Raw genomic sequence first — 27,609 nt, 5'->3', positions numbered from 1 at the left:
AGATGAAATGGAATATCTTAGAAGCATAAGTCCATGCCATACTGTTCATAGAATTTTAGATTTTAGGTTTAGGGATGCACGTTGTTGAACAGTACATACATCAACTCATCAAGTAACTATTTTAAGACATCAAGCGATCTGAAAGCTAAAAGACAAATCTCAATGATACTTTCATCTTTTGATGATCAAAATCCCTCCTCAGAAAGAGCAGATTTGAGCTCCCCATTATTATGCATCTCCAATACAATGTCACAACCCCCAATAAGCTCACCTTTGTAATAGAGTTGAGGGAAGGTTGGCCAGTTAGAAAATGTCTTCAATCCCTGCCTCACTTCTTCATCACTCAGGATGTCAAAGGACCCAAAGCTAATACCTTCCTTTTGAAGAGCATCCACAACCTTTGAGCTGAAACCACAGCGGGGAGCATCTGGTGTGCCCTTCATGAAAAGCATTACTGCTGATGAGGAGATCAGATTTTTCAGCCGATCCTCAAGATTTTCTTTTGGAACAATCCCCTTCTCAGCCAGTACTTTCTTCAGTTCCCCACTCTTCTGCATCTCCAACACAATATCTGATCCTCCAATCAGCTCACCTTTTATATATAGTTGTGGATAGCTAGACCAGTTGGAGTAAACTTTGAGTCCCTGCCTGACTTCATCATCAGAAAGAATGTCAAAGCTGTCAAAAGCAACCTTCTCCTGATGGAGAATTTCAACCACCTTTCGACTAAATCCACACTTCGGCTCCTCAGGTTTCCCTTTCATAAACACCATAACAGGGCACAAATTAATAAGGCTTTCAAGACGAGACGTCAATGCAGCACTGAGGCCTGTGGAGTCAGAAACACCTCCAACTTTCCCAGATACAGGAAGCTCGGGTTTTGCCGATTCTCCAACTTTAGTTTCACTGGAAACAACAGGAATTCCATGATCTCTGAAACCTCCTTTAGTTCACCACTTTCATGCATGGCGATTGCAATATCACAGCCACCAAGAAGCTCACCCTTGCAAAAAAGCTGAGGGTAGGTTGGCCAGTTCGAAAACTTCTTCATCTCCTCACGCACTTCATTATCTGTAAGTATATCAAAGGTTCCAAATTGAACTCCCTCCTCTTTTAAAATTTCAACAACCTTCCGGCTAAACCCACACTTTGGTTCCTCGGGACTTCCTTTCATGAACAGGAAAATAGGATGAGAATTCACAAGCTGTTGTAGATGTAGCTTCAATTTATCATTAAGGTCAGAGCTTGGGCTTTCCCTGTGTGAAGAACCATTATCTTTTGCCAGCTCTTTGACTGTTTCCAGAACAGTAGGTCCAGCAGCCACGCCAAGACTGGCCGGTGCAGCAGATTCTGCAAGATTAGTAGGTCCAGCAACTTTTGCGACTTTGTTAGCCAGACTGGATGGATTTGCACCCTCCAGTGTATCAACAGTTTTACCATCCTGACAACAGAAAAAACATCATCAGTATTTTCTTGTTAAGGACCACAATTGCAAGCAATCCCCCAATGAGCAACATTCAAATCATCTTATCAACCAAATGGAAAGCAGGAAATCATTGGCACTTCCAGATTATTCTGGTTAGAATTTAATAAGATCGTGAACTTGTAGCAAAATTGTTCCAATAGAATACCAACAAGCAGATATCCAAATGTATCAGCACAAAATTGAATTGAGCAACAAGTCCAAATTTATCGAGGATCAACAAAGTGGATGCTGCAAGGGAATAAGAACAAGCTGTATGCTGCAACTAAAAATGTATTTTAAGATTGCCTTTCAGATTTTTAAGATTTTTCCTTAATCACTTTACTGCAAGCACTCTTTTCATACTGCTTTTAAATTTCTACTCTTTCATTTTATGAACTTGTTCCTTAAATCAATTTAATAATAGTTAAACTAATAGAGGAAAAAGAGTTTCACGTGCGTGGTAACCCATGACTGGTCAAGTATTTGCAATACTGGAAACATATAAAGGTGCACTAAACAAGGGAAAGGTGAAACTAGAATAAGCTCTGAATCTTCTAAGAGTCATAACATATGATCCCAACCATCCAAACTTCTGGCTACAATAACACCATGCAATCAACGTCCATCACGTTTGGTGACTAACATATCAAAGGACAAGACCAACAGCAAAGCATTTACCTAAGCAAGATTCACAAATCACGATAATATAACAACGAGCACAACTCTTAGCATCTCCTTCCACTGATTTGATACTGTTGGCAAATAACCTCTACTATTATGCTAGGAAGCATGGATAAAATACTGGACAAAAAAAATGATACAGATATGCCAGTACAAAAAATCTTGAAACAATAGGATACAATATGGCTAGGATACAGCAACAAAGCATTCATGCAGCAGGCTAGCACATTAAAATAACAGTCCATGCAGCACACACTCACATCAAATTCCACAAACTTATCATCCAGTCGTCATTCAAATCCACAGACCACAGCCCATATTCTACATTTTAATATCAACATCATAAATTCCAAAATCAACCATTCATCATTAAGAGATCCACATTAATAAAAAAAGAGAGAAAACCCTCCACTTCATTCTTGGAGGTATCCTGGGAGCATCTAGAGTGTATTCAGGAAGTATCTGGAGCTTTTTATTTAATTTTGAGAAACAGAGTACTTTATAGAAGTATCAACATGTATCCTAGAAGTATCCATTGAGTGAGCATTGGTATTTGATACTTACCCAATATGGAGATTTGAAATATCTACACATGACTTATGAGCCAGTAGTTAAGTGCTGGTTCTAGTGGACATGCTAGCACACCTGCCACATCATGCCAAAAAGGTAAAATGACTTAAAATAAGAATGAGCAAGTGCTATGCCAACCCGTATCAAGTTCTGGCAATCAAATGGCATGATATCAGAGAGTCAACCAACACTGCTCAGCACTCAAAATCTTGCTTGTGAGTTAAACTCGTACTAATTTCAGACTTTATAAAGGGCAATGCTTCTGTTTCTGATTGCAAATTTATCCAAAGGCAGACAGCCAAGCTTCATGAATAGTTTCCATGTCACATAGTCCCAAATTGTGCATAAAAGTGTCATCAATCTCATGTATCATTTAAACTGACAATAGCAATATCCCTTCAATATCCATCTCCACCATCCCTCTTTATCATGGATTTGAGTGTTAGTCTTCGAAAGAGCATGTCATGCAGCACATACATGTATCAGTATCATGGACCCAATAATCAGATGAATGCTAGTGCCTATCATCCATCCAGTTTGTATCAAAGCGATGCTTTTGATACCATCAGCATGGATTCGAACAAACCAGTACAGGTTTGGGTTCCTTCAGGCTTTAAAAAAGATCATAGAGTTTGTTTTCATGTCTTCTCAGTTTAAAAGGAGAAGATTCTGTCACTACTATTAGCCATTCTTTCATATAAAGGGGATAGGACCCCTTTACTCCTGTCAAACCCGTGGATGAATGGAAAATGAACAATTTGACTGGTAGGGATTGTAATCCCTGACAATCAATTTGAACCAGAGATTATGGGTATAGTTTTATACTGGGTGGTGTAGGGCAAGATGTAGGGGTAGGTGGTGGCTGGTGGTATCGAGTTGCGCCTGGAATTAAGCCTCACTAATAATTTTCGATATGCATTATATTTTACTAATATTAACATTTTATAAGATCATTATAGTATCTAACATTTTCATAAAATAATGTGACACATTATTACATGCATAATGCATACAATATAAATTACAGTAACATTATATGAACAATGCTTATATTACAATATTGCAATAATATCATATGAATAATGCAAATATTATATTCAAAATTTTAAATCCCGTAGGACGAGCTGTCCCTGTTTTCCCATGGAATGGGACGCATCACCATCCCGCCCCATCCCGATGCTTAAGACAAAAGATGTCGCAAGTCGTCTCGATCGGGATGCTGGGATGCTAGTGGGACGGCCTGTCCCAACACATGGGATGGTACCCCACCCCGATGTCCCACGAGACGTCCCACTGGGACTTGAATCCCTGATTATATTACTATAATACTGTGACATACTATGACCTATATTATCAATATATTGCACAATTTAATATATTATAACATTATATCATATATTATCAACACAATCATATTATACAATGATGTATAATATAACATAACCATGACCTATATTATCAATATATTGCATATATTATAACATTATATCATACATTATCAACACAATCATATTATACAATGATGTATAATATAATATACATAATACATCAATCCTAATATATCATTACACTAGCAATGGGGCATCTGCAACGTACTTTTTTTGTTTTTTGTTTTTGTTGTTTTTTTTTTTGGGTCGGGTGGGGGGAGGTGTGGGGGTGGAGTGATAGAGTCCAATTTGTTTAGGGGAGTGCATTAAAGTAATTAACACAGGTAAGAAAGTGGACAACCAACATATTTTTTATAAACAAGGGGGTTATTTTTGTCATAAAATTGACTGACAAAAACAAGAGAGAATATTCTCTGTTTTCAAAACTGTCACCGTTAAAAATACTATAGATAATATCACGGTGTCTTACATAGTTGATAGCATACAAGAAGCTTTTGGAATGAAAGAAGGAAACTAAACTTTGATTGCCAATGAAGACTGGTTACAACAAGGCTTACAAGGACTTGAAGTGGGCTATATAGTGAGCTGTTTGGGAACTTGCCCCAAACACTAACACCCATTCCCTTGATAGAAACCTCCTAGGAGTACCATTTGCAACCCACTAACAAACCTAATTAATGCTGGCTGGTGGTGACTATTTACAGGCTAAAGATTGTTGATAGAAGTCAAAGGGTTTGAATAGTTGGTGCATTAATTGAGACTAAATTTGACCAACAGACACCTCCCAAAATGGTTGTTGCTCACTGCATCAATCATCCATTATATTGATGGCTACGAATATAATATCGCAATATTTATAGTAACAAAAAAATAATAAGTTCATTATAAAAGTATAATTTATAATATAGTGCAATATAATGCATGTTATATCAATGTTCAGAACCCATTGACCTGAAAAACCCCTTTTGGTTGCTGGGTCATGGGTCAACAGGTCAACATAATGACCCTGACATCATAAATAAAATAAATCAATAAATATTATAAAACAGTAAATTAATAAGTAATATAAGGATAATAAATTCTTACACTAAGACAGCACCATAAAGTGTCTTGATGGCTGGAAGAGGAGCTAATGTGTTAAATGGCATAGGTTTGAATTACAGCATGTATAACTTTTAGTTTTCTTTTAACGCTTTTATACAGACCCAGATGGGCAAAATTGAGTTGACTTGACAAAAGATTCAACCATCTGACCTAGCAGGTGTTTTCTCCCAAATTGCGGGTCATTACTGACCAGACCCACCAAAGCTCTTGAGTCCCCAGTGGGTGGGTCGACCGACTGATTCCTAAACACTGTGTTATATTAATACAACTTATATTTGCCTAATACTTTAATATGTTTAATATAACATCAACATAATTTAATGAGAGTCAACATAATTTAATATAACATCAACATAATTTAGGCTAGAATTTTTAGCATTTGGCCTCAAATGCTTCCTAGTGAAAATTGGTGATGAACATCTCAACATCAAAATCCAAAGTTCCAAACCAATGAAAATAACATATGTTGTATAAAAGGTCTAAAGACTTAAAATCATTTGTTTTGAAGGTCTCTTTCCAAAGCATCAAAGTAGAACAAAATGAATGGTAGAAATGTAGCTAATAAGCAAAAGTACATTATATAATTTACCAATCAAAATCATTGATCTTGATCTAAATGTTATACATATTTTCAGCTGATTTGGATTCATATTTAAACTATAGATAAAACCAAAAATGTGGTATCACACCATTAAATCATCCATCTGGTATCCATCTGACGTAGGGAGTAACTACCTAAAAAATTGGATGACTTCCTATCCTTAGGCATTTTACATAGTATGATCATGATTAATGGTGTGGATTTTGATTTTGAAATGTTCATAACTAATTTCGCTAGGAAGAATTCAAGGCCAAATAATCTTGTTAGCATTTTAGCTTTCCTATGTAATATTGTTATCTGCCATTAAATGACCCAAGAAGAAAAGAAATTGCAAAAGGTAATTGGTCCATGCAACTTAAAATACCCTTTCTTTTCTTATCCGCAGACAACATCCAAAAGCATTGCATCGAACCTACAATTATTTCCAAGCATAATAGCATTTATCCCAAATAGAAATGAGGCATTATCCCACCTAAAGCTGGCATTAGCTGTACCAAACAAGTTTCACACTTGCTCATGACCTAAATACCCATCACATTTCCAAACTAGGCTGCAAAGTTTGCATTCCCACATATCAAAATAACATTGTAATTTGTAACTATGATAGGAAAAATAAAAAGATAAATAATTTACCAACCAAATCCAACTTATTTGGATAGTCTTGCATCTTTGAACTTGAAATGCACAAACACATAGCAATAGAAAAAAAAATACAAGGACATTTTGTGAAAGGTCACCAAAATTAATTAAAGAATGCAGTTGCAATGACACATTACTAGCTTAAATTTGGATTTAGCCTACTGCATTATTAAAAAATAGTTGAGCAGCTTATGATTTTAACCAAAACGGAAAGCCCAACTTAGTTAGATATTAATGCATTTTGTAAATATGGTTTTAAATATCATGAGACAAGCTGTCCCATTTTTCTCATGGAACAGGATGCACCACCATCCAACCTTGTCATAGCCCTACGAACAGGAGATGTTCCATGACACGTTGACCAGGATGTTAGGATGATGGTGAGATGGTCCCATCCCAACAACTGGAATGGTACCCCATCCCGGTGTCCTACGGGACATCCCACCAAGATTTGAACCATGATTCTAAACTAATCACATCATAGATTGTAGCTCAATTTATGACATCAAGATTGTGGTTTAATTATATAATAAATTTTAATATGTTTAAGATAATGTCAACATAATTTAATATGAGTTAGGCTCGACTGTTTCTAAGAGCATCTAGATTCAAAAGAATGTTTTTCACATTTAGTCTCAAATGCTTCCAGGTGAAAATTAGTGATGAACACCTCAAAATCAAAAACCAAACCATTAATTATAACATATGTTGCATAAAATGCCTAAAGACTTAAAAATCATATGTTTGAAGGTCTCTTTCCAAAGCATTAAGCTAGAGCAGATGAATGATAGAAATATAACTGGAAGCGAAAGTATATTATATAATTTACAAATCCAAATCATTGATCTTGATTTAAATATTATACAAACTAAATTTCAACTGAATTGGATTCTTGTTGCTACCATAGATCCAACCAAAAATGTGGCATCACACCATTAAATCATCCATCTCGTATCCATTTGATGCAGAGAGAAACTACCTAAAAAAATGCATGACTTTCTAACTATAGGCATTTTACATAACATAGATCATAATTACTGGTGTGGATTTTCATTTTGAAATGTTCATGGCTATGTTCACTAGGAAGCATTCGAGGCCAAATGCTCATAAGGATTTAGCCTTCCTCATCTAATTTGGTTACCCACTATTGAGTGGACCCAAGAACAAAAGAAATTCATGAGGCAATTTGTCCATGCAACTTAAAATACTCTTTTCCTTTCCTTATCCTCAGACAACATCTAAATAGCATTAAATCAAACCTGCAATCATCCCCTAGGATAATAGCATTTATATCAAATAAAAATGAGGCACTATCCCACCTAAACCTGGTATCAGCTGCACCAAACAAGTTTGACGCTTGCTTATCACCAAAATACCCATCACCTTTCCAAACTAGGCTGTAGAGTTTGCACTCCCACATATCAAAATAGCTTTGTAACTATGTTAAGAAAATAAAGGACAAATAAATTACCAACCAAATCCAACTTATTTAAATAGTTTTGCATCTTTCAACTTGATATCTGCAAACAGAACAATAGAAAAAAAAATATAAGGACTTTTTTGCAAAAAAGTCACCAAAACTACTTAGAGAATGCAGCTGCAATGACAAATTAGTAGCTCAAATTTGGATTTAGCCTGCTGCATTATTAAAAAATAGTTGAGCAGCTTATGATTTTAACCAATAGAAAACCAACTTGGTTAGATATCAATGCATTTTGTAAACAAGGTTTTAAATCCCATGAGATGGACCCATCCCATTTTTCTCATGGAATATGATGTGCACCATCCCACCCTGTCCCAACACTTGGGATAGGGGATGCCCCAAGACTCACAACTAGGAAGCTAGGGCAATGGTGGGACAATCCTGTCTTGATACTTGGGATAGTACCCTATCCCGGCACCCCGTGGGATGATTTAAATCCATGGTTGTAAACTAATCATATCTTAGATTATAGTTAAATTATGAAATCAAGATTATAATAGGGTGCAATATAAAACGTAGAGAATAATTTAATACTCCAGCATCACTTCAATAATCTTTAAATTGGATTTATGATATTATGTCTTTTGACATTGACTAATTTGAATTCCAAACATTCCAGGCTATAGTTTGCAAAAATCATGTATACCTCCTTGTACTGGTTATACTATATCATACCGACAATGAATCAAGACTCAATACGGCTGGTGTATCGAGCACTGGTACGCAGAACTGACCTTCATACCAGTATTAGGTGTATTGAGCCTTACCAGCATGGCACCTATGTAGGGACCAGTACCAAAATGGCAAACCTTGCTCCATGTCTTTCTTCCCTATAGGATCCTAAGTCTTTTTTTTTAATGCTAACGCAGTTGGCTTTTTACATGCCATTTTACTTTTAAATAATACATTGTACAGTATGCATCATGGATAAATTTCATGTTTTTTAATATTGGATACTATTTGTCGCTTCGAATCTTTGCTTTCAATTTTGTCTACAATTTAAAAATAAAACGTGTTAGTATCTCCTTGTTACTTCAGGTGCTAGTAGAAGGCCTGCATTTGCAAAAAATATAACGATAAAAAAAAAAAAGAAGAAAGATGTGTGATAGCCCAGATTATACTGACCTTGCAGAACACAAAGTATGGCACTGCAGAAACTGCAAAAGTGTCTGAAATTTCTGGCTGTTCTTCTGCTTCAACCTAATAACAGCCAAAAACTACAAAGTTAGATGCAAAATTAAAGTGAGAGAAAATCTACATTTCCTAATAAATCATATAAAGAAAGAGCATATAATAACAAAAATATATTGACTAGAAAAATAAAAAGGATGATACAATCTTAATCAAAAAGTTTATATGACATATGGTTCACATTTGATGATTCATTTGGTAATACCATATCCATAAACACTTCATGCACTTATATCTTATTTACCTATATGTTTGAACTAAATACAATTCACTTTCAAAATTAAGCATTCCATGGCCATGTACTTAATAAAACAAGATTATCTCAAGTGATTATACAGATGATACAATAATTTTCATTGTCATGATATCTATCATACATGCATTCTTCATTTGTTAATACAATGTAGTGAAAATTAACTTTATGATCTTAAATCTTGCATGGCATTCTTAGTATTAATTGATTTACTTATCTTATATTTCTGACATAAAGAGATGTAGAATATCTAATGACTTATTATAAAAAATAATGATCTAAATTTTATTATTTAGATTTGAAGCTATAATTTTTTTTTCAATTTATTCCTTTCTTTTTCTTTTTGAAAAAAAAATAAAAAAGAGTCCTTGCTAAGCTGATGATAAAATTACAACAAGCAAGCAAAAGGTATTCAATATATAGTGAAACAAGAAAATCCAAATTTAGCTTCTTACATTACAAACATGTCACCAAAAAAAATATACCAAAGCAAAAAAAGAAATGAGCTAAAGATTGAACAATACATCTCACCCAATGACTCAAGAAACATTGTAACCAAACATGAGTATTAATGGGAAAGCATCCAATATAAACTTCCAGCACATGTAGAACCTAGAATTATGTAATATGTCATTGTACTAGATCGAAAAGAATACCAAGAGGCTTAAGAACCTAGAGATGTTGTATGTAATTCCAGTATTCAAGTTTATGGAGTATGTAATGAGATTCATAAATATTTGACACAGTTTAAAATTTTATATGAACAAAGCATCTAATAAATATTTCATATTCTGGCAATACAAATCGAATTGAGAAACTAAAATAATTATGAAAATATTTTAATATGCTTCCTACCAAATGGTCCAATTTTGCATGAACAATTAAAGTGGTTCTCTCTATCACAATAACTTGACAAAATATTCAAAATATTTAGACTGGTTTGTGAAACCACCCACTGGACCAACAGACTTCCACTAGTTAGATATGAAACATTTTGGTTTACATAAATATTTTATCAATTATGAGATAGGAATAACAGGCTTAATATGGCAAATTGTCAGCTTGCAGAAATTAAATCCCTGATTCACCCAGATGAAACCAGCTCAAAGGCCACCAAAACTATGCTCATTCATGGTTATTTGGTGAAGGAGGCATAGTTACTCTTTGAGACTAAAGCATCTGTAATATTTGCAAACCATATTGAGTTTTCAAACCAACATGCTTTTAGTCAAATCAGTCTTGAGTCTTGGAAATCTTGTTCTTCCTATATCCAAGCTAAGGGAGGGGGTTCTCGATTTGTGAAATATGTATAATATACCTAAGAAATTTTGGGTGGAGAAATTACCAGAACTCTAAAATAATCGAAGAGAATCGATTGTGAAGTCACTTCTGACTTCAAAAAATCCATTCAATATAGACTTCTAAGATGAAAAGGACTTTTTTTTGGCGGGGGGTTCTTATCATCCATTTTAGAGATGGATTTTTACTTGATTATGATCCCTTACATGCGTTGCTATTATCCCATCCCAACTTTCTTATACCTATCCCACAACCAAACCATTATTAAGCCAAGTTTTCCATTATCTCTGTGTTTTATGGAGCATGCCACCAAACACTTGGTCTCAGACAACCACGTCATAATCCAAATTCAACGTCAAACCGCAACATAAACAGAGTCATAGAGTCCACTGAAACTTGAGCTGTTGCTACATGACAAAAAAGTTACCAACTGGGGCAACCTCTTATGTCTTCCTCTTTAAAGCCCATTCACACTTCCTCCCTTTTTGTCTGTCTGCCTCATGATCATTCTGAATGTTGTTGCTACTAAGTAAAGAAGTTGAACAGTGCCGGTGGGAGCATTTTCCAGTTTCTAGCTTTCCTTTATTTGTTGCTTTCATGCATCCAAGTTTTTTTCCCTTTTACTAATCATTAGACAAATGGCCCATGAATTATCTGCTCTGTCTGCTTCCAAATAATCACCCGGCAGGTTACTGTGATTTCACACACACCTAGAAACTGAGATTATTGCACTTTCCCTGAGTGGGCCATCAATCATTGCTCTTTAGGAATTAGGGTTCTTTCTTTTGATTTTTTTTTCATGTTGGTATATTTTCACCAATATAAAAGTTGACTTGTCATAATGTAACAAAATTATTTATTTACATAATAATATTTCTTTAACTCGTCTAGATGGTTCTGATGAATTTAAGGCTCATCACATTTAGTTTCCATGGATCAGTAGATCATCAAATTTCTATTTCATACATTTCTTTTGAGAAATATTGCTTCATTCGTGGAATCTAGATTAATTTTATACACCATTACTACATAGGATTTGATTTTTAAGAAACATGAGTATTTTCTATTGTTTGTCCATATTATGTTATAAAAAATGAAATTCTTCTCATCAATTTTTTTTTAAAATGTATATATAATAATTTAAATATCAATACAGAGTTGAATTTAACGGGTGTGATTTTTCTTTCCTAGTTATGCACCTATGCAGAACATAAGTTTAAACTTGTACAAGTCTATTGCTTATGAGAATCATGTTAACATGGCTGATCCTTTAATTCTGAAATTGACAATCAAATGAACATGTTGAAATTTCAGGATAGTAAACTATTTTGCTCTTCAATTGTTTTATCATCTAAATATTGGAGATGAGTAAAGAATTCGAACACTTCAAGTGAGACCAGCAGTGCACCCTTAGCCACTGCATAAACATCATGATGATGCAGGACAACATAGAGGAATGCATCAATTTAGGTGAAGACCCTTTAGAAGACTTAAGGTTGAACTGTAGATCGCTAAAATTTCAGTACCAAACCTGAATTCCAACAGAAGTGAATTAACACGGTGATGTTCATGTAATTTCTATCTAGGTTCCATACCCACTTCAGAATCTCTCAAGATATTTTCTCCTGCACCCGCTTGGTGAAGTGCTTATTATGCTAAATCTTATAAAGAAACCCTGTCCTACATCTGCACCCAAAGCCACCCTCATACCTGTGCTCAATTCAGGTTGCTAGAAATGCTTATAATCATAAACAAATCACAGATGACTAGTAGCCAATTCAGGATCTCAGTACTAGGGCTTTAACTGGGCTTGAAGGGGTTTTAATGATGAGAACCAAAAACTAGTCTTTGCAAGAATTTCTTGAGAAACACTGACATTCAACTCTTTGTAAACTTTGAAGATTAATGGTGATGACATCTATCATACATGGGTAGATAAGGGGCATGTAACATATTCAAATCTAGCATAATATGAGCTATGGTTGAGAAAAGGCTGAAGGAAAGAAATTTTGAAGAAGAGATATTTCTACTCGAAACACGAAAAGAAGAAAATGCAAGAGAGGAGGTGTATTTCCTAGTAGCCTTACTCCATCATGAGCCTAGGCCTTACACATAGTGGCAAGCCTAGCATGAACAATGCGACATAACACCAAAGAAAATGAAGAACTTCAAAGAGGTTCTGCACAAAAACTGAACAAATAAATAGCCACCCTCCTTTTATAGACTTAATCCTGATCTTACTATTTACTCAAGCTCAGATCTTGCATAACAATAGGCAATCAAAACTTTTCAAAATTCACAAAGTTTGCACACACCAAGGCATTAAAACTACTACATATAGCTGATGAATAATTACCAATGCAAGTCTTTTTAATTTCATCCTATTATCAAAAATCAGGACTTGTAGAGCAGATATACTGGAAAGTGATGAAACAACAAAAATCGATTATATGATAAATTAATTCTTACTAGATTGCTTGAGAGACAAATGTTGCTATCCTATCCGATAGCAAGCTATATTGCTTATTTAGTTGCCTGACATACTGTAGAATAGGAAACCTTGGAAAGTGTATTTTAAAACAGAAGGCAAAAAAATTGAAAGTGAAATATTCAAAATTAGTGGAAAAGGCCGAGGACGTGTGTGTGTGTGTGTGTGTGTGTGTGTGAGAGAGAGAGAGAGAGAGAGAGAGTGTGTGTGCGTGTGTGTGTGTGTGAGAGAGAGAGAGAGAGAGAGAGAGGCCACAAATTTGTGATAGTAAGTGGTAGTTGACAAGGAAAACAGCATAAGTTCCAAAAGATGCGCGACTTTTGAAGATTCCTGCAACTAGGAGTTAAGCGTGGATGGACACCCTTTCACTATCGACTATACAAATTCCCTACAGACACAGGACTGCAGAAAGCTAGTGTAAAGAAGAAAAGTTTTCTCCTTAAACAAACCAATCAGCAGAAATATGCCCATATACAAACAGCAAAGCGAACTTTTTGGAACACCCCATTCTCATAATCATCACAATAGCCCTAATCACATATATATTTTTTCCCACTCAGAAATTCAAATAATTCAATAGATTGATAGCAAACAATAAAACAAAACCTAGAGAAGATATCAACTTGAATCGACCAAATTCTCGATCAAAGGCAAAACCTTTAAAACGTGAGCAAAAGGATTTAAAGAAGAAAGGAATAGCAGACCGTATCAAATAGACTGGTCATATAAATCTCAAAATAGGAGGAGGGGAAGATGGGAGCGGACCCTAAAGAAGAGGGCGTGGGGGAAATCGGTAGCGAGATGGGCGAAGACTTGATCCATCTGCTTCGAGGCCTCGCACCAGGACGCCCAGAAGTGAAGAACGACGGGAGCGGGCCCGCGGAGCGAGTCGTCGAGATCCTTCTTCGACTGCACGTCCTTAACGCTGCCCATCTTCTTCGCTGTTTTCTCTCCGCCCGTCTACTGTTTGCTTTTTTGAGACAGAGGAGGCGGCGAAGGAATGCCAGAAGAGAGCTCTTGAGAGAAGGGGAAAGGCCAGCGGAAGGGTAGTCTCGTCTTCAATGTTTTAGGCCGCTTTGGGTTCTCTTTTTGCGTGAGGCGGAGGCGAGATTCCGGGCGCATCGTATATTTCCCCTTTCGTGCTGGAGAGCGGATGAGGAGGGCCGAAAAAAGGGCAAAAAACAGCACAACACGTGTGACCAACCTGGAGGCTTCCAATTTAGGGACCATCCTGGACCTCAAGCCCGGTCAGTACGGCTCCATGCACACAGCCGAAATTTTGGTGGGTTCATAAGTCTGTGAATAGATAGGTTTGATTGGTTTGATTAATGAAACACGGGAGAGAAAAAATTAAACTATTTCAGCTTTATACAAGATCGAACATTTCTATATTAAAATGGAATAAATGAGTTAGAAGTTGAAAACAAAGTACTTATTATATACATTTTTTTTTCAGACACAATCTGTCATTGGAAAAAAAAATGATCTAATTTTAAGTATTGAAATGAATATTAAAATAATTAATGAGGTAAGAAAAATTAAAGTAAAAATAGTGAATCTTTTAAAACCTTTTTGTGAAAATAACTTATAATAAACATGCAATAGTTTAGGTTTGAATTAGGGAAGCTTCAAGGCCTTCATATCCTCCAGCCGGGCAACAAACAACATGCAATCTGGCAAACTTCGTCGAGAGCCTGGAGACTATCGAAACCTTGGAAGGCTTGAGTTGAGCAACAGTCGTCCAACTGGGTACATCCTGCATCCATCTGCATCTCAAAAGGTATTGCAAACTCGATCGATAAAACAATTCGCATTCCTAAGGGATGATGTTGAACCTTGCTGCCTACACCCTCGAGTCTTGTTCGATATCGCAGGAACTCGGGAAGAGCCATCTGCAGAGAGCTTTGTAGCAGCAAAATGGTGCCCTCTTGCCAGGATTTTCAAGTCTGGCCTCTTGGTTGTCAACTAAATCAGTGCCAAGGTGATGAAGCAAGTTAAAGTCCTAAAATAGTCCATGAACATGGTGGTGAAGCTGACCATGGTCTGTAGAATATATGGTTTGCCATTGTTGAGGTACTAGGATATGTGGTTGGCCTTTGGAGTTTGGACAGGTACTGTCTTTGAAGAAGGCATGGAGGATGGCCTATTCTCAGTTCTTTGACGGTACCTATGATAAGATGTTAATGTGATGGCCATGGTGAACGTCGCTAGAGTACAGAGGAAATTGTCAGAAAGAAGCCAAAGTCACTCTTGACCATGATCCATAACCCTGGCTAGATTTGCTATATATCGCTAGACTACATGGGAAACTGTTAGATAGAAGCCAAAGTCACCCTTAACCATGATCCATAACCCTAGCTAGATTTGCTACACACACACACATACATACATACTAGCTTATAACCTCATTTGATTAATGGGATGTGATTTTTTTAAAATAATTTTTAATTTTATTTATTTATTTTATTATATCTATTTTATATGTATTTTAAAAATATCTTCTAAATTTTGCATATCAAGAGAGGTACATTGTATTCTTCAAATTGATTTTGTAGTATATAATACACTTTATGTAAGATATGCCTATAATTTGTATATTTATTCATGATAATTAGAAAAATTAAGAGTGTCAATGTGAAACAATGACATTATATATAATTAAAAACCAATAACATTGAATAAATAACAAAATAAGTGTAGTGCATGTATAATGGTAGAAGGAAATTGTATGGAATGATTTAAAAAATCATTATTACAAATCATACCTATATAAACTGTACCAATAATAAGATAATACAGTTATTCATTATATTATAAAATATGAAAAGATAATTATAATAATAATCAATAATAAATAAAAAAATAATATAAATTAAATTTAAAAAATATCTTAAAAAGAAAATAAGTAATGTAAGCTCAAACAGCATCACTCATCCTCTAATAAGGATTAAATTTTATTATCAAAAATAAAGAAATAACATAAACATCTATGAATATAAATCTAATCAATCATACTAACTCTAAAGAATAATTTTAAATGGCATAGATCATTTTTACATTAATTAATAATATATCTACTTTCTTTTGACTTTTATATATATATAATCCAACACAAAACTTAAGCCATCATCCAAACTTCTCTACTTGGCCACTCCAAGCCTTTGATCCCATCCCATTAAAACTCGATGGAAATTTTATATCCTTTACTCTTATAAATACAAATACCCAACACAAAACCCAAGTCTCCCACTCGAATGGAAGCATTGAGATGGAAGAAACGGAGAGAAAACTAGAGGAAAAACATGGGAGAAATACTCAACACAAAACCCAAGCCATCCTCAACGCTTCTTTGCTTAGCTGCTTCAAGCCTCCCATCAGCACATCCTGGAGCTCCTCCAAAATGAAAAAAATAGAGGAAGCAGGAGAAACATAGAAAAAATCAATGAAAACAAAAGAAAGATTGAAAAAAATTAAAGGATAAGACTTTCTTATTCAGCTGCTCCAAGTCTCCCACCCGATTGACACTCCTTAGAATGAAAAAAATTAAAAGATAAGACTTTTTCCCACATAAATTGATTTTTTTTTTTTATTTTGACTTCTTTTTCTTTTCATTTCTTTCTCTTTTTTAGAGATCTGTGGAAAGGAGAGCACTTGAGAGAGATCAGAGGGGTTTCTTAGGTTCTGATTGGGGTTTTGTCTCAAGTACATGGGATTGTACGAGTTGTAGTGGTGTGAGTTGGTCCCTCAAGATTTTGAGAGCTTCATTTTGATTTTTTTTTTTTGGCTTCTTTTGCTTTTCATTTCTTTTTCTTTTTGGTAATCTATAGGAAGGAGAGCACTTGAGGGAGATCAAAGGGGTTTCTTAGGCTTTGGCTGTGGTTTTGTCTCAAGCATATGCGATTATGTGCGTTGTGGTGGTGTGAGTTGATCCCTAAAGGTTTTGAGAGCTTCATATCACAACTCCTTCGTAGACTCCATCAATTCCCTATCTACCCATGGCCACCTCTCCAAGGCCTTCGCCGCCTTCTCCTTCCTCCTTCGTCTCCACTCCTTATCCCCACACCTCCCTATTCACTCTCACCTCCCTTCTCTCCTGCTCTACTACCCATAGAGCCCTTCCTCAAGGCCAGTAGCTCCATGCCCTCATCCTCTCGCTCGGCCTCTCTGACAACCTTCACTTGATTTTCAAGCTCACATCTTTGTATTCCGCCTTCAACCTCCTTGCCGACACCCACGCCGTGGCCGAAGGAGTGAAATTTTTTTTGATCCACGTGCTCTCTCCCACTCTTTTCAAAATCCCGCATGTCAAACGGAGGCTCTGCCGAGCAGAAGCTCTATTTGAATATATATATATATATATATATATATATATATATATATATATATATATATATATATATATATATATATATATATATATATATATATATATATATATAACCAGATTAGAATCAGATTGATAGGATTTAGATTTAGATCCGGTTAGATCAAAATTTTATAATAGGAGTCCTATATCAATGATCCAAATCATTGAATGTGATCTACTATCTCAAAATTGCTTGCACACAAATAATTATATGATTTAGAGACCCCTGACCTATACATCAAGTAGTCAAAAATTAGATAGTCTAAATAAAATTAAATTAGATGTATTTTTTGATCACTTGATATACATACTAGAGGTCTTCAAATCATATGATTTTTGGTATACAAGCAGTTTTGAAATAGTAAATCACATCCAATGAAGTTTTGACCAGATCAGATTTGAGTCCAAATTTGATCGACCTTATCCAAATCTATCTCAATCTCTCTCTCTCTCTCTCTCTCTCTCTCTCTCTCTCTATATATATATATATATATATATATATATATATATATATATAACATTTATTCTATCACCTAAGTGTTATCTTACAGCTTGAATGAACGTCTGCGCATGCTTGTTTCCAACTTGTGGTCTAAGAAACCCAGTGAAAACTTAGCACCTGCTACTTCACGCATGGAGCTAGTTGGCCATGATATTGAATAATGTCAGAAGTTGGTCTTCCTTCCTAAATTCTAACTGCTGTTGATTTAAGCCCTAAGAAAGATGGATCCCTTATGCGGACAGAACCGTTGAATCATGCCTTAATACCCACTCTTTTTGGCACTCAACCATCAAGCACATATAATTAACTTGCAATAGATTTTGTTTCAAGAAGATGAACAGAATTTTGGTTTAGGTTTTTGCATACAGTCTCTCCATAAGCGTTCTATTTTCTCTCTTTCTTTTTCAATCAAAATAATATAGGTTGTTAGGATAAAATACTTCTAAGTAGTGAAAACAAAAGGCCAGTTCAAAGAAATTTGACGGCAGAGGGAGGAAACGAGGGAAATTTAAACCACCACCCAGAAGAGGGGACTAGGGTTGTTAGCGAGCAGCTCAGGTTCGGATCATAATTTGGTCTGATATCCTCTAGCTTAATTAGCAAATGAATGAAGATAGAGCTAGTTTCAACACGCTTAAGCTTGGTCAACTCATGCAGAAAGAAAGAGAGAAAAAATAACGAAAATATCATACATTAGTTTAGTATTATTTATAAAAAAAATATTTTAGATTTCTAACTATTAAAGATGCATACAATTAACCCGCGGTCCCCTCCCTACCCACTAAAACAAAAAGCGCTTTTACGGTCAAAATATATATACACAAAAAGCTAAAGAGAGATCAAAATCTCAATGGATCTTTCATGAGTTGTTAGTCACCCACTTGAGCTCAGGTCATTGTGTAACCTAGCTCGAAATTTGCAAATATTAAAGAAAACCTTCTCTTTGGCAAACCCTCATCTTACCATGTAAATAACCTGCAGTCATTGCAACTTCTTTGGCACGTGCTTTTGGCAGCCAAACACTGCAACATGGCACCAGCAAGTGGTAGATCTGAGAATCTCACTTAGGAGCGGTTGCAGCCAAAACTGACTTTGCTAATCTTTCATTTAATCCCACACAAAGAAAAGACAATTTGGCTAATGATAAGTTGAAAAGATGGCAGAATAAATATAAGCATAAAGGCAGGCATTAAGCCATATTATCGCAATAAGAACCTATAAGATTTTAAATTTCGTAGGATGAAGCTGTCTCAATTTTTTTATGCAACAGAACGTGCTGCTATTTCGCCCTATTCCGATATTTGAAATAGAAGATATCCAAAATATCTCGATCGAAATGCTAGGACGCTAGCAGGATGGTCTTATCTCGACACATGGACTGTTATCCCATCACAGTATCTGACGGGATATCCTGCTGGGATCTGAATCTTTACCTATAAGCAAACAACTATCATTAAGCTGGACTAGCTCCCAAATCTATCTTAAATTTCTATGATAACATAGTCATTAACCTCTACGGTCTTTCTCCAAAATTTGATAGAAGCAATAAAGCTATCACAAACTGAAATTTTTAACATCAAATAGTAGTTTGTTCAAAAATGACCCTTTTGCTGCATCCGATATGTTGGAATTTCCTCCAAGATCTTCAATGAAACGATACGAGAGAGAGCTGGTCATGGATGCAATGCTTATCATTGTGCTTATAGAGACTGCAATATTTTTAATTTTGTATTTTCCTACTCATCTTTCAAAAGAATCTTAAGAATCACATTTCATTAAACTGAAAGCAAGCATTTCATATATTTTGGTATACAATCTAAAACAATATAAAAAGAAAAAGTAACACAACAAAGTAATAAAATGATTAAGGCTCAACCCTTTCTGCGTGTTTGCAATTTATCTTATTTTCTCCTATCATATTAATGATCTGAAGTTCCAAGCACTGAAACTGTCATTTTTGTAGCTCTCTGGAACAAACCAACTCAAACGGAATTTAGGAATCTCTCCAATGAATTCTATATATATGTCGCTTAGAACTTTTAGCTTAAAAAAATCACAGCTAGAAAATTAAAATATATAAGATAAATTATGTTTATAATCTCTGAACTAAGATAATTTTTTTAAATAATTCATAAACTACAAAAATCTAAACTTTAGTCTCCCAACTTTCTGAACCATTTTAATGTTGCCCTCAAGTGAATTCTGACCGTTTTTTCTCACCGAAAGGTTGACGTGATAATCTCCGATGTTGATATGATAAAATCCAGTATTTATGTGGCATTAAAAGTAAAAAAAAAAATTGTTACCCCCTCTCCCTCACGACTCCCTCCCTGCCCTTTTTCGCTGTAGCCACCCCCCTTCCCTCCTGCAACTGCACAGCCGCCCTTCTCCACTACAACCCCCTCTGCCACCCCTCTTCGCTGCAACCCCCCTGCCACCCCTCCCCGACCCCGTCATGCCCCCGTGTGCCCTCATGATTGAAGATGGAGGCCCGAGGACTAGGTGACGGCTTCGAAACTGAAGACGGCAACAATGGCGAAGGGTACAACCAACGACGTAGAGATGGAGGAGGACGACGGCCGTGATGCCAACGAGGAAGAAAAAGGTCAAAGCCACCATCGTGACAATAACCTGAAGGACGAAGGAGATGATGCGGATGCCACACTTGGACTTCATCAGCGGCTGGTGCGGGTGCATCATGACAAAGAGAGGAGAACTGATCCTCCACATTGGGGCAGAGCGGGGCACTAGCGCACAACCCACCGACATCGAAAAGGAGGGTTGGGGCAGGCGAGGAGTCAGATAGAGTGCGACCGAATGCACGGTGGGGCATGGAGGCACCAGAGGTGCAGATGAAGTGATCAATCAAGAGGAAGGAGAAGAAGAACGAAAAAAAATAATATATTATTTTTTAAGCACCAAATTTATAAAAAATAAAAATAATAATAAAATATTATTTTTTTATTTCAAATCAGCATCGACGATTGTGACATAAGCACCGGTGACTGCTATATAGGATTTTCGATGCGAAAAAAAAGTCAAAAATGAACGAAGAACAATATTAAAATAATTCAGAAAATTTGGAGACTAAAATTTAAATTTTTATAGTTTAGAGACTATTTAAAAAAATTTGATATAATTTAAAGATTACAGACATAATTTATCCAAATATATATAAATCCATTGCCTAATTAATGCTCTACAAATATGCAAGCAATAAGATCATTGCAGTGCACTTTATCTTGCACTTTGGAGTTGCACTTTTTGGTCTCATGTACTCTGTGCATTATATGCAGCTGCTAGTCAATACAAACAAATATGCACTCATGAAAAATGATCTTGTATGCATATCTTGGAACACATTCAAAAACAAAATTTTTAATTACCAAAAAAACTGTTTTCAGCAATAGAAATCCGACAAGAGAGATACCAAATAATATAGGTTGAAGAACAAAGTATCCAATCTGAAATGCCTTCAGATTTCTGTTATATCATAGGGCACCTTTCAGATATATCTAAGAAAGATAATAGTAGTTCACTTAATCAACAAAAACCATTTAAATGGAACTTGTGCAGACAACGAGAAGAAGAGCTTCCAATCTGAAAATCATAATTACACAAAAGTAGGGATCCCTTGGTTGATGTGTTTGTGTTACCTTCACCATGGAGCAACTACTGTAGTATTGAAATGATGTTCTGCAGAATGACACGCTTCCTCAGCTTCCTGCACATCCTTTTGTAATTTCGATATCTTAGTATCATTAATCTTCCTTTGCATTATGACCAACTCTCTGCTCTCCCGGAAATGGGTTAGATTTTGTTCCACATCCATGATAGCTCTATCTAATTGAACTGCTAATGCATCAAGCCTGTCATTCTCACCTTTTCTCTCTACGATCTTTCTTTGCAAGTCTGCTTTTTTATTCTCGGATTGCCTTTGATTACTTTGTGTCTCTAGCAACTCCTCTAGGCAGGCACGTAGACGTCCAACATCAAATCCATTCGCTTCTAAGGGGCCAAGAGCCTTCAACCTTTCTTCAAAAATGGATCGGTTATCAGCAATGTTTAATTTGTGAATGTTAGCTGCCATGTTTGCAAATGATACCATGAGACCTATGGCCATTCCTTCTCGAAATTCCATAGAGTACTGCTCCAATGGGCGGAAATGTGGTTGTTGTGGAATTATATGGAATATATCCATCGCTTCAATTGATTCCCACATGGAAGAACTCTTCAAAAATGGTAATATTACCTCTTTCAAAGATGAATGACTGGATGATGGATCAATCAAAGCCTCCTTGTTCTCATCAGAAGTTCTCTTTGATGGTGACTCACTAGGATTAAGCCCTTTATATGAAGCAGCGTTATCTTTCTTGGAAACAGATACAAGAGATCCCTCTTCTGCTCTAGTTGCTGCTTTGTTATGCTGAGAATCAAAAGTTAAGATTTCATCAAGCCTCGTGCGAAATGAGCTTGCTAACATGAATGACAATTGTTGTGTTGTGGAAACCTTGATCGGTGTATCAACTTGAGCTAATAATTCTATCTGAGGCATGGTCTGTCTGTCTTGCAATACATCAATATGTTGATCAGTTTGACAGATGCTGACAGCATTACTAGTTGGAGAATCTGCAAGAGAAAATGCAATGCATCAGACAAATACTACAAACATGAAAATTTCAATATTATTATTCAGACATACCCCGCATATTCACAAGTAGTGGGGAGTCTTTGTGCCCCATTGCTTCATCATGATGACCATGTGCTCGAGTTTCAACAGATGCATCACCAGACTGACCTTGATTTGATTGCTCAACTTCTTGCCTTACATGCTCTTCTTCAGCAACTTCGTCAGGCAAATCTTCTGCTTGTTCTGATTCTATGCCTGCAAGTTGAATGAGCAGTTTTAAGCCACAGGGAGCATAATGCATTAAACTTAAAAATGGCAGAACATGCAAACTATGGAGACATGCATGTGAATGATACTTCTCTTTGCAGGCCTGCCTCTCTTCTTGTCTTTATCTCCTCTTGTGAAAATTGTTTCATGCTCTGGGAACAAGGAGCAAAAAGAGTAATGGGAAAATTGAATCATGAAGTCCAAAACACAATTATTATCAAACCAGCTACAAAAGTGAGGTCTCACAACAACTTCAGAGGACTTTTTCTGTCGATGTGGGCACCGAATAGCAAGCTTCTTTATTCGCTTCATAGAACCCTCTCTAGGACCACAGGAAACTTTACAGCTTTCCCATTCTGTAATAGGGAGGAACTTGTCGGCCTCATCATTAACTGGAGAATGGTTGAAGCCAGATGCTTTTGACTGATGTTCTGATCCCTTGTATGTAAAATCAGAAGGCTCATTCCTCCCGGTTAATGATTTAGTTACACCATTCATCTCAGTCATGTTTTGCCTACAATTAAGCTCCATTGATGAGGGATTTCGTAGTAATTTTGTCGCAATCTTCTCAGGGGAGGTGCTTTCAAGATGCTGCAGCACATCCAATGAAGAGAGGCTATCTTCTAGCAAAGGCTTAGCAACTTGGGATTCTGCCTCCAACCCCAATGGACTTTTTGAAGAAAAACGACCCTGTGAGTGTAACTTATAATCAAATAACTTTCCTTGCTTTAATTTTCTGCAAGGATGAGAAAAGCTCATCTGAACTCCAGTGTCCAATCCGTCAATCTTCTTACAGTTCAAACGCAGAACAGCAGAAAGAGGAATGCATCTGACATCATCATCATCATCACTGGATGTTGATACTGTAATAGGAAGGCTAGATCTTTTGCCAGCATGTGATTTCCTTCTACATCCAGCGGACCTGGCTCCACCGAGCATTGGTGATTTTCTATTCTTGTCCTGAAATTTGAAAAGAAGAGGCCAATAAATAATTAGGAGGCACAGAAAAAATTCCATATACATTACCAAGCAGAACGATCACAAAGATGCAAAAATCACTGCATCAGAGAATGAACCACAGGAATATGAAATCCTATTATACATGACCATGAATTTAGATGTTCGTTGCCATGCTTGAACAACCACAAATTTAAAGTAAAATCGTCAACCACTCCATTACTAACATGTAATTTTCTTCCAACTTTGGCGTATACCTGTACATTGTTTCCAGTTACATAAAAGCGGAAAGAATATCTCTTAAAGACTCTAGCTTCTCTCTGTGTCAGAGCCATGACCCAGGAAACTGACAGGCTTTCATTTGCTAATATACTTGGTATGGATCATAGGATAACCAGAAGTTCACATTAGCAATACCGATTCTTTTGAACCCAAAGAAAAGCAAATTGTACTTGAAAATCCAGAAAACTAAAAACAGAACAAAAACAAGAAATCAATTTAGGGTGGTCAAGATGGAGGGTTTCAGAGTTTTTAAAAAGACCAAGATGCCCAGATATCTCAGCTTTTATACACAATCAGGATATCTAAATAGTGGCCAATACAGTAAGAACAACATCAACTATCATCTTGGCATTGTGTATGGTAGACAATATCCATGAAAAGAACACATGTTCAAATAGCCTAAGTTGATCATAGCATCTTGGCCGATATCATGGGACAACCACGTGATATAAAAAGAGGATGATTTTATCCAAACAAACGACAATACATGTTTGATCTCATGCCCACATTGATGCAGTGTATTGCATTGTATTTGTATTGTATTCAATTGTATTGTGTGGTGACAAGCCATATTAGCAAGTGCCCGACAGCAGCATAGACCTATATATCATCCAATACCTAGGCTGCTAAAGAATACCATGTGTCACATTGAATTGCTGGCAAGACTCTGAGATAATAAATATTTTGTAGAATGCAGCATTGAGTTGTAGGTGATAGGGAATAGAAATACTACAAGGCATTGAGAGGTTGACATATGAAACAGTAAGAAAGCGCTAACTTGAAGCAATACAATACCTGGGAGGAATAGCTGATCCACTGCCCATCCTCCAATACCTGGCAGGATCTCATTTCCGAATGATTAAACTCCATCTCCTCCTCATGGTGCTTCAACTTGACAATGTACTTTGACCCATTAAGAATCTGAGAAACAACTCCAAGTGACCAACCACCATGGTAAAGCACCTCAACAACATCATGTAAGCCAAAATTCTCATCTTCTGATGCAGGTGGAGGTGCAGGCCTAATGTATTGAGCATCAACAATCTCCGTCAACGACTCTCTGTCAGTGACAGCTCTCAGGGTCTTGTAATCCACCAAAAATATGGACTTGCTGATAACACTTCCAATCATAGCAGCAAACCAAGCAGCTCCATAGTTCTCTCTTTCCTGGCTGACCTCAACCTGCTCTCCCACACTGAACAGTGGCTCAGCAACTTCCTATGAGGTGAAAATATGTAAGCAAACTTCCAGCCTTAACGTGAAATGGGTTTCACAAAAAATCAAGCATTTTCCATTGTGAAGAAAATTTGATTTGCCTTCCCAATTGAGTGCACATAATGCAGTTAGAAGTGGATTCTGTTGGAGTTTTATTTGCAATAAAAAAAAAAGATTTAAATTTTTCTTATCTCCAATTGTTAGTTATTTAAAAATGTCAAAACTCTGTTTTTAACTTTAACGCTCTCTCCAAAGAGATACGACCCTTTGGAAAAGAACAGTAGTTTCCGAAAAATATGATATTTCTGAAACATTGTATCTCTTCGAAACGATGACGCCTCCTCGGTAATCAGACAGAGTCTATAAATAGGCTTTGGATCCAACTATTTTAAAAATAATAAAAACTCAATCTCTCTTCATGTTCTGTCCTCTCTATTTCTTTCTGAGATAGAGACCATCTTTCTTTCTTTTTCCACTCCTTGTTCTGGGCATCTAAAAAAAATCTTTTGGATCAGCTTCCCCAACAATCGTGCTCGTTAGAGGAAGATTGGACTGGGCCAGATTATTGTACCTTGAGGATAAGATTGCCGATGATCGTGCTCATTGGAGGAGGATCAGACTGAGCTGAATCATTGTACCTTAGGGATGAGATCGCCAAAGACCGCACATAGGAGGCAAATCGCATTCTTAAGGCAATGTTTCACATGCCTCAATTCAGGCAACGTCATCTTAATATTTTTCTTATTTTAGTACTTTGTTTTTCTTTATAATACCATCTTAAAATCATATGAATAGTAATAGCAATTTCTAGATGTTTTAATCGATTTTTACCAACAGTCTAAGAATGCGATATTGATAAAACTAGAAATTATTATTCGTTGCTTAGAATTAATTTTAAATTGATTGCATAGTATCAAAAGTTTTAGTATTTATCATTTAGAGATTGTTCTTTTTAAGATTTCATATTTATTAACAAACTTATTTGCTCTAAAAATAGTTCAGATTATTTTTCTATAATTTTTAAAAATGATACAGAAATTTTCTGCGGTTCTAAATTCTTTGCAGAATTTTTCTGCAACTTTTAAAATGGTGCCGAAACTTTTTGCAGATTTAAAATTCTATCCAAAAATTTTTATTGATTTTAAAAAAATAGTGCAGAAATTTTGCTACTATTTTAAATTCCGTGAAAAGTTTTTTACAACCTTAATTTCTGTTTAAATTAATTTCTACAGGCTTTAAATTCTGTATAGAAATTTTTCTACAATTTTAAAATCTGTGCAGAATTTTTTATCTCTTTAAAATCTGTGCAGAAATTTTTTGCATATTCAAAAACAGCACAAAAATTTCTATTGCTCTGAACACTATGCAAATTATTAGTTACTCTTTCAAAATTCATATTGCTGCTATATTTAAAAACGTGCAGAATCATATAATTATTCTATTTGTCATATTCTTAGTGTAATTATTTAATTTTTCTCTTATTATTGTTCTTTATTGCATTTATTTTGAAATCTAGAATTGTATCATTGTAAGCCATTAATTAATTACTCAAATATATAAGACTAAACCCCTTGAAACTTGTTTTTGTAGAACCAACTAAATAACCAAAACATCATAAATGGCTTCTTTTGATGATCATAGTGCAATTGTATCTGAGAAATTTAGTGGATCATTCTTTAGAAGGTGGCAAAGCCAAATAAAATATTGGCTCACCACTTTGGGATTGATTTCTATCCTAGAATTATCATATCCTAGACCTTCCTCAGGATCAACCTCTCCTAGTCCTCAAGATTCTGGATCTTCTGGTCCTCATTCAAAAAATCCTTGAAGAAATTGATTTTCATTACTGCCATAGGATCCTTAGTGCTCTATCTAATTCTTTATATGATGTGTACCTTTCCATCAAATCGATTAAGGAGCTTTGGAATGCTCTTGAAGTGGAATATGGAATGAACGATGCCAGTCTTAATCGGTTCGCTGAATCAAAGTTCCGTAAATATACCATGGTGGTTTTCAAATTTATCACTATCCAAATCCAAGAGTTTCAAGATCTTCTTAGAAATACTAAACTAAAAGATTTTAAATTCTCTAAAAGCTATAAAGTCCAATCTTTGATTGGTTCTCTCGATCTTAAATCAACCTTTAGATATCTTTTTTTCCTCGATGGTGCTGTTGTAGCTTGAAAATCTTTCAGGCAAACCATTATATCTCGGAGCACCATGGAGTAC

General features: G+C 35.8%; 2 protein-coding genes and 1 pseudogene across 3 annotated transcripts; all 3 read right to left on the bottom strand.

Moving 5' to 3' along the window:
• The window catches only part of LOC140857335 (heat stress transcription factor B-4d-like), a 53,964-nt pseudogene that overhangs the window by 21,910 nt on the left and 4,445 nt on the right, over positions 1-27,609 (bottom strand).
• LOC105042848 (monothiol glutaredoxin-S11) lies at positions 2-14,295 on the bottom strand. The gene is given in 4 exon segments (XM_073256499.1): positions 2-937; positions 940-1,441; positions 9,057-9,131; positions 13,928-14,295. Coding segments are annotated over 4 exon segments (1,497 nt in total). The 5' UTR covers positions 14,096-14,295; the 3' UTR covers positions 2-185.
• Positions 21,440-25,603, bottom strand: LOC140857511 (uncharacterized). 2 transcript variants are annotated; one of them, XM_073256498.1, is made up of 5 exons: positions 24,962-25,603; positions 23,017-23,887; positions 22,733-22,915; positions 22,541-22,659; positions 21,440-22,456 (listed from the first exon to the last, which is right to left on the bottom strand). In XM_073256498.1, the coding sequence occupies exons 1-5, from the start codon at positions 25,295-25,297 to the stop codon at positions 21,689-21,691; spliced, it is 2,277 nt and encodes a 758-aa protein (XP_073112599.1). In that variant the 5' UTR covers positions 25,298-25,603; the 3' UTR covers positions 21,440-21,688. The 2 variants fall into 2 exon arrangements, with proteins under 2 accessions (XP_073112599.1, XP_073112598.1); XM_073256497.1 differs by having other exon boundaries at positions 21,440-22,659; positions 24,962-25,602.

This window comes from Elaeis guineensis, chromosome 4, assembly GCF_000442705.2.
Source record: "Elaeis guineensis isolate ETL-2024a chromosome 4, EG11, whole genome shotgun sequence".
Classification (NCBI taxonomy): domain Eukaryota; kingdom Viridiplantae; phylum Streptophyta; class Magnoliopsida; order Arecales; family Arecaceae; genus Elaeis; species Elaeis guineensis.
Note: the sequence above shows the minus strand (reverse complement) of the source record. Positions and strands in the feature narration are given on the sequence as shown.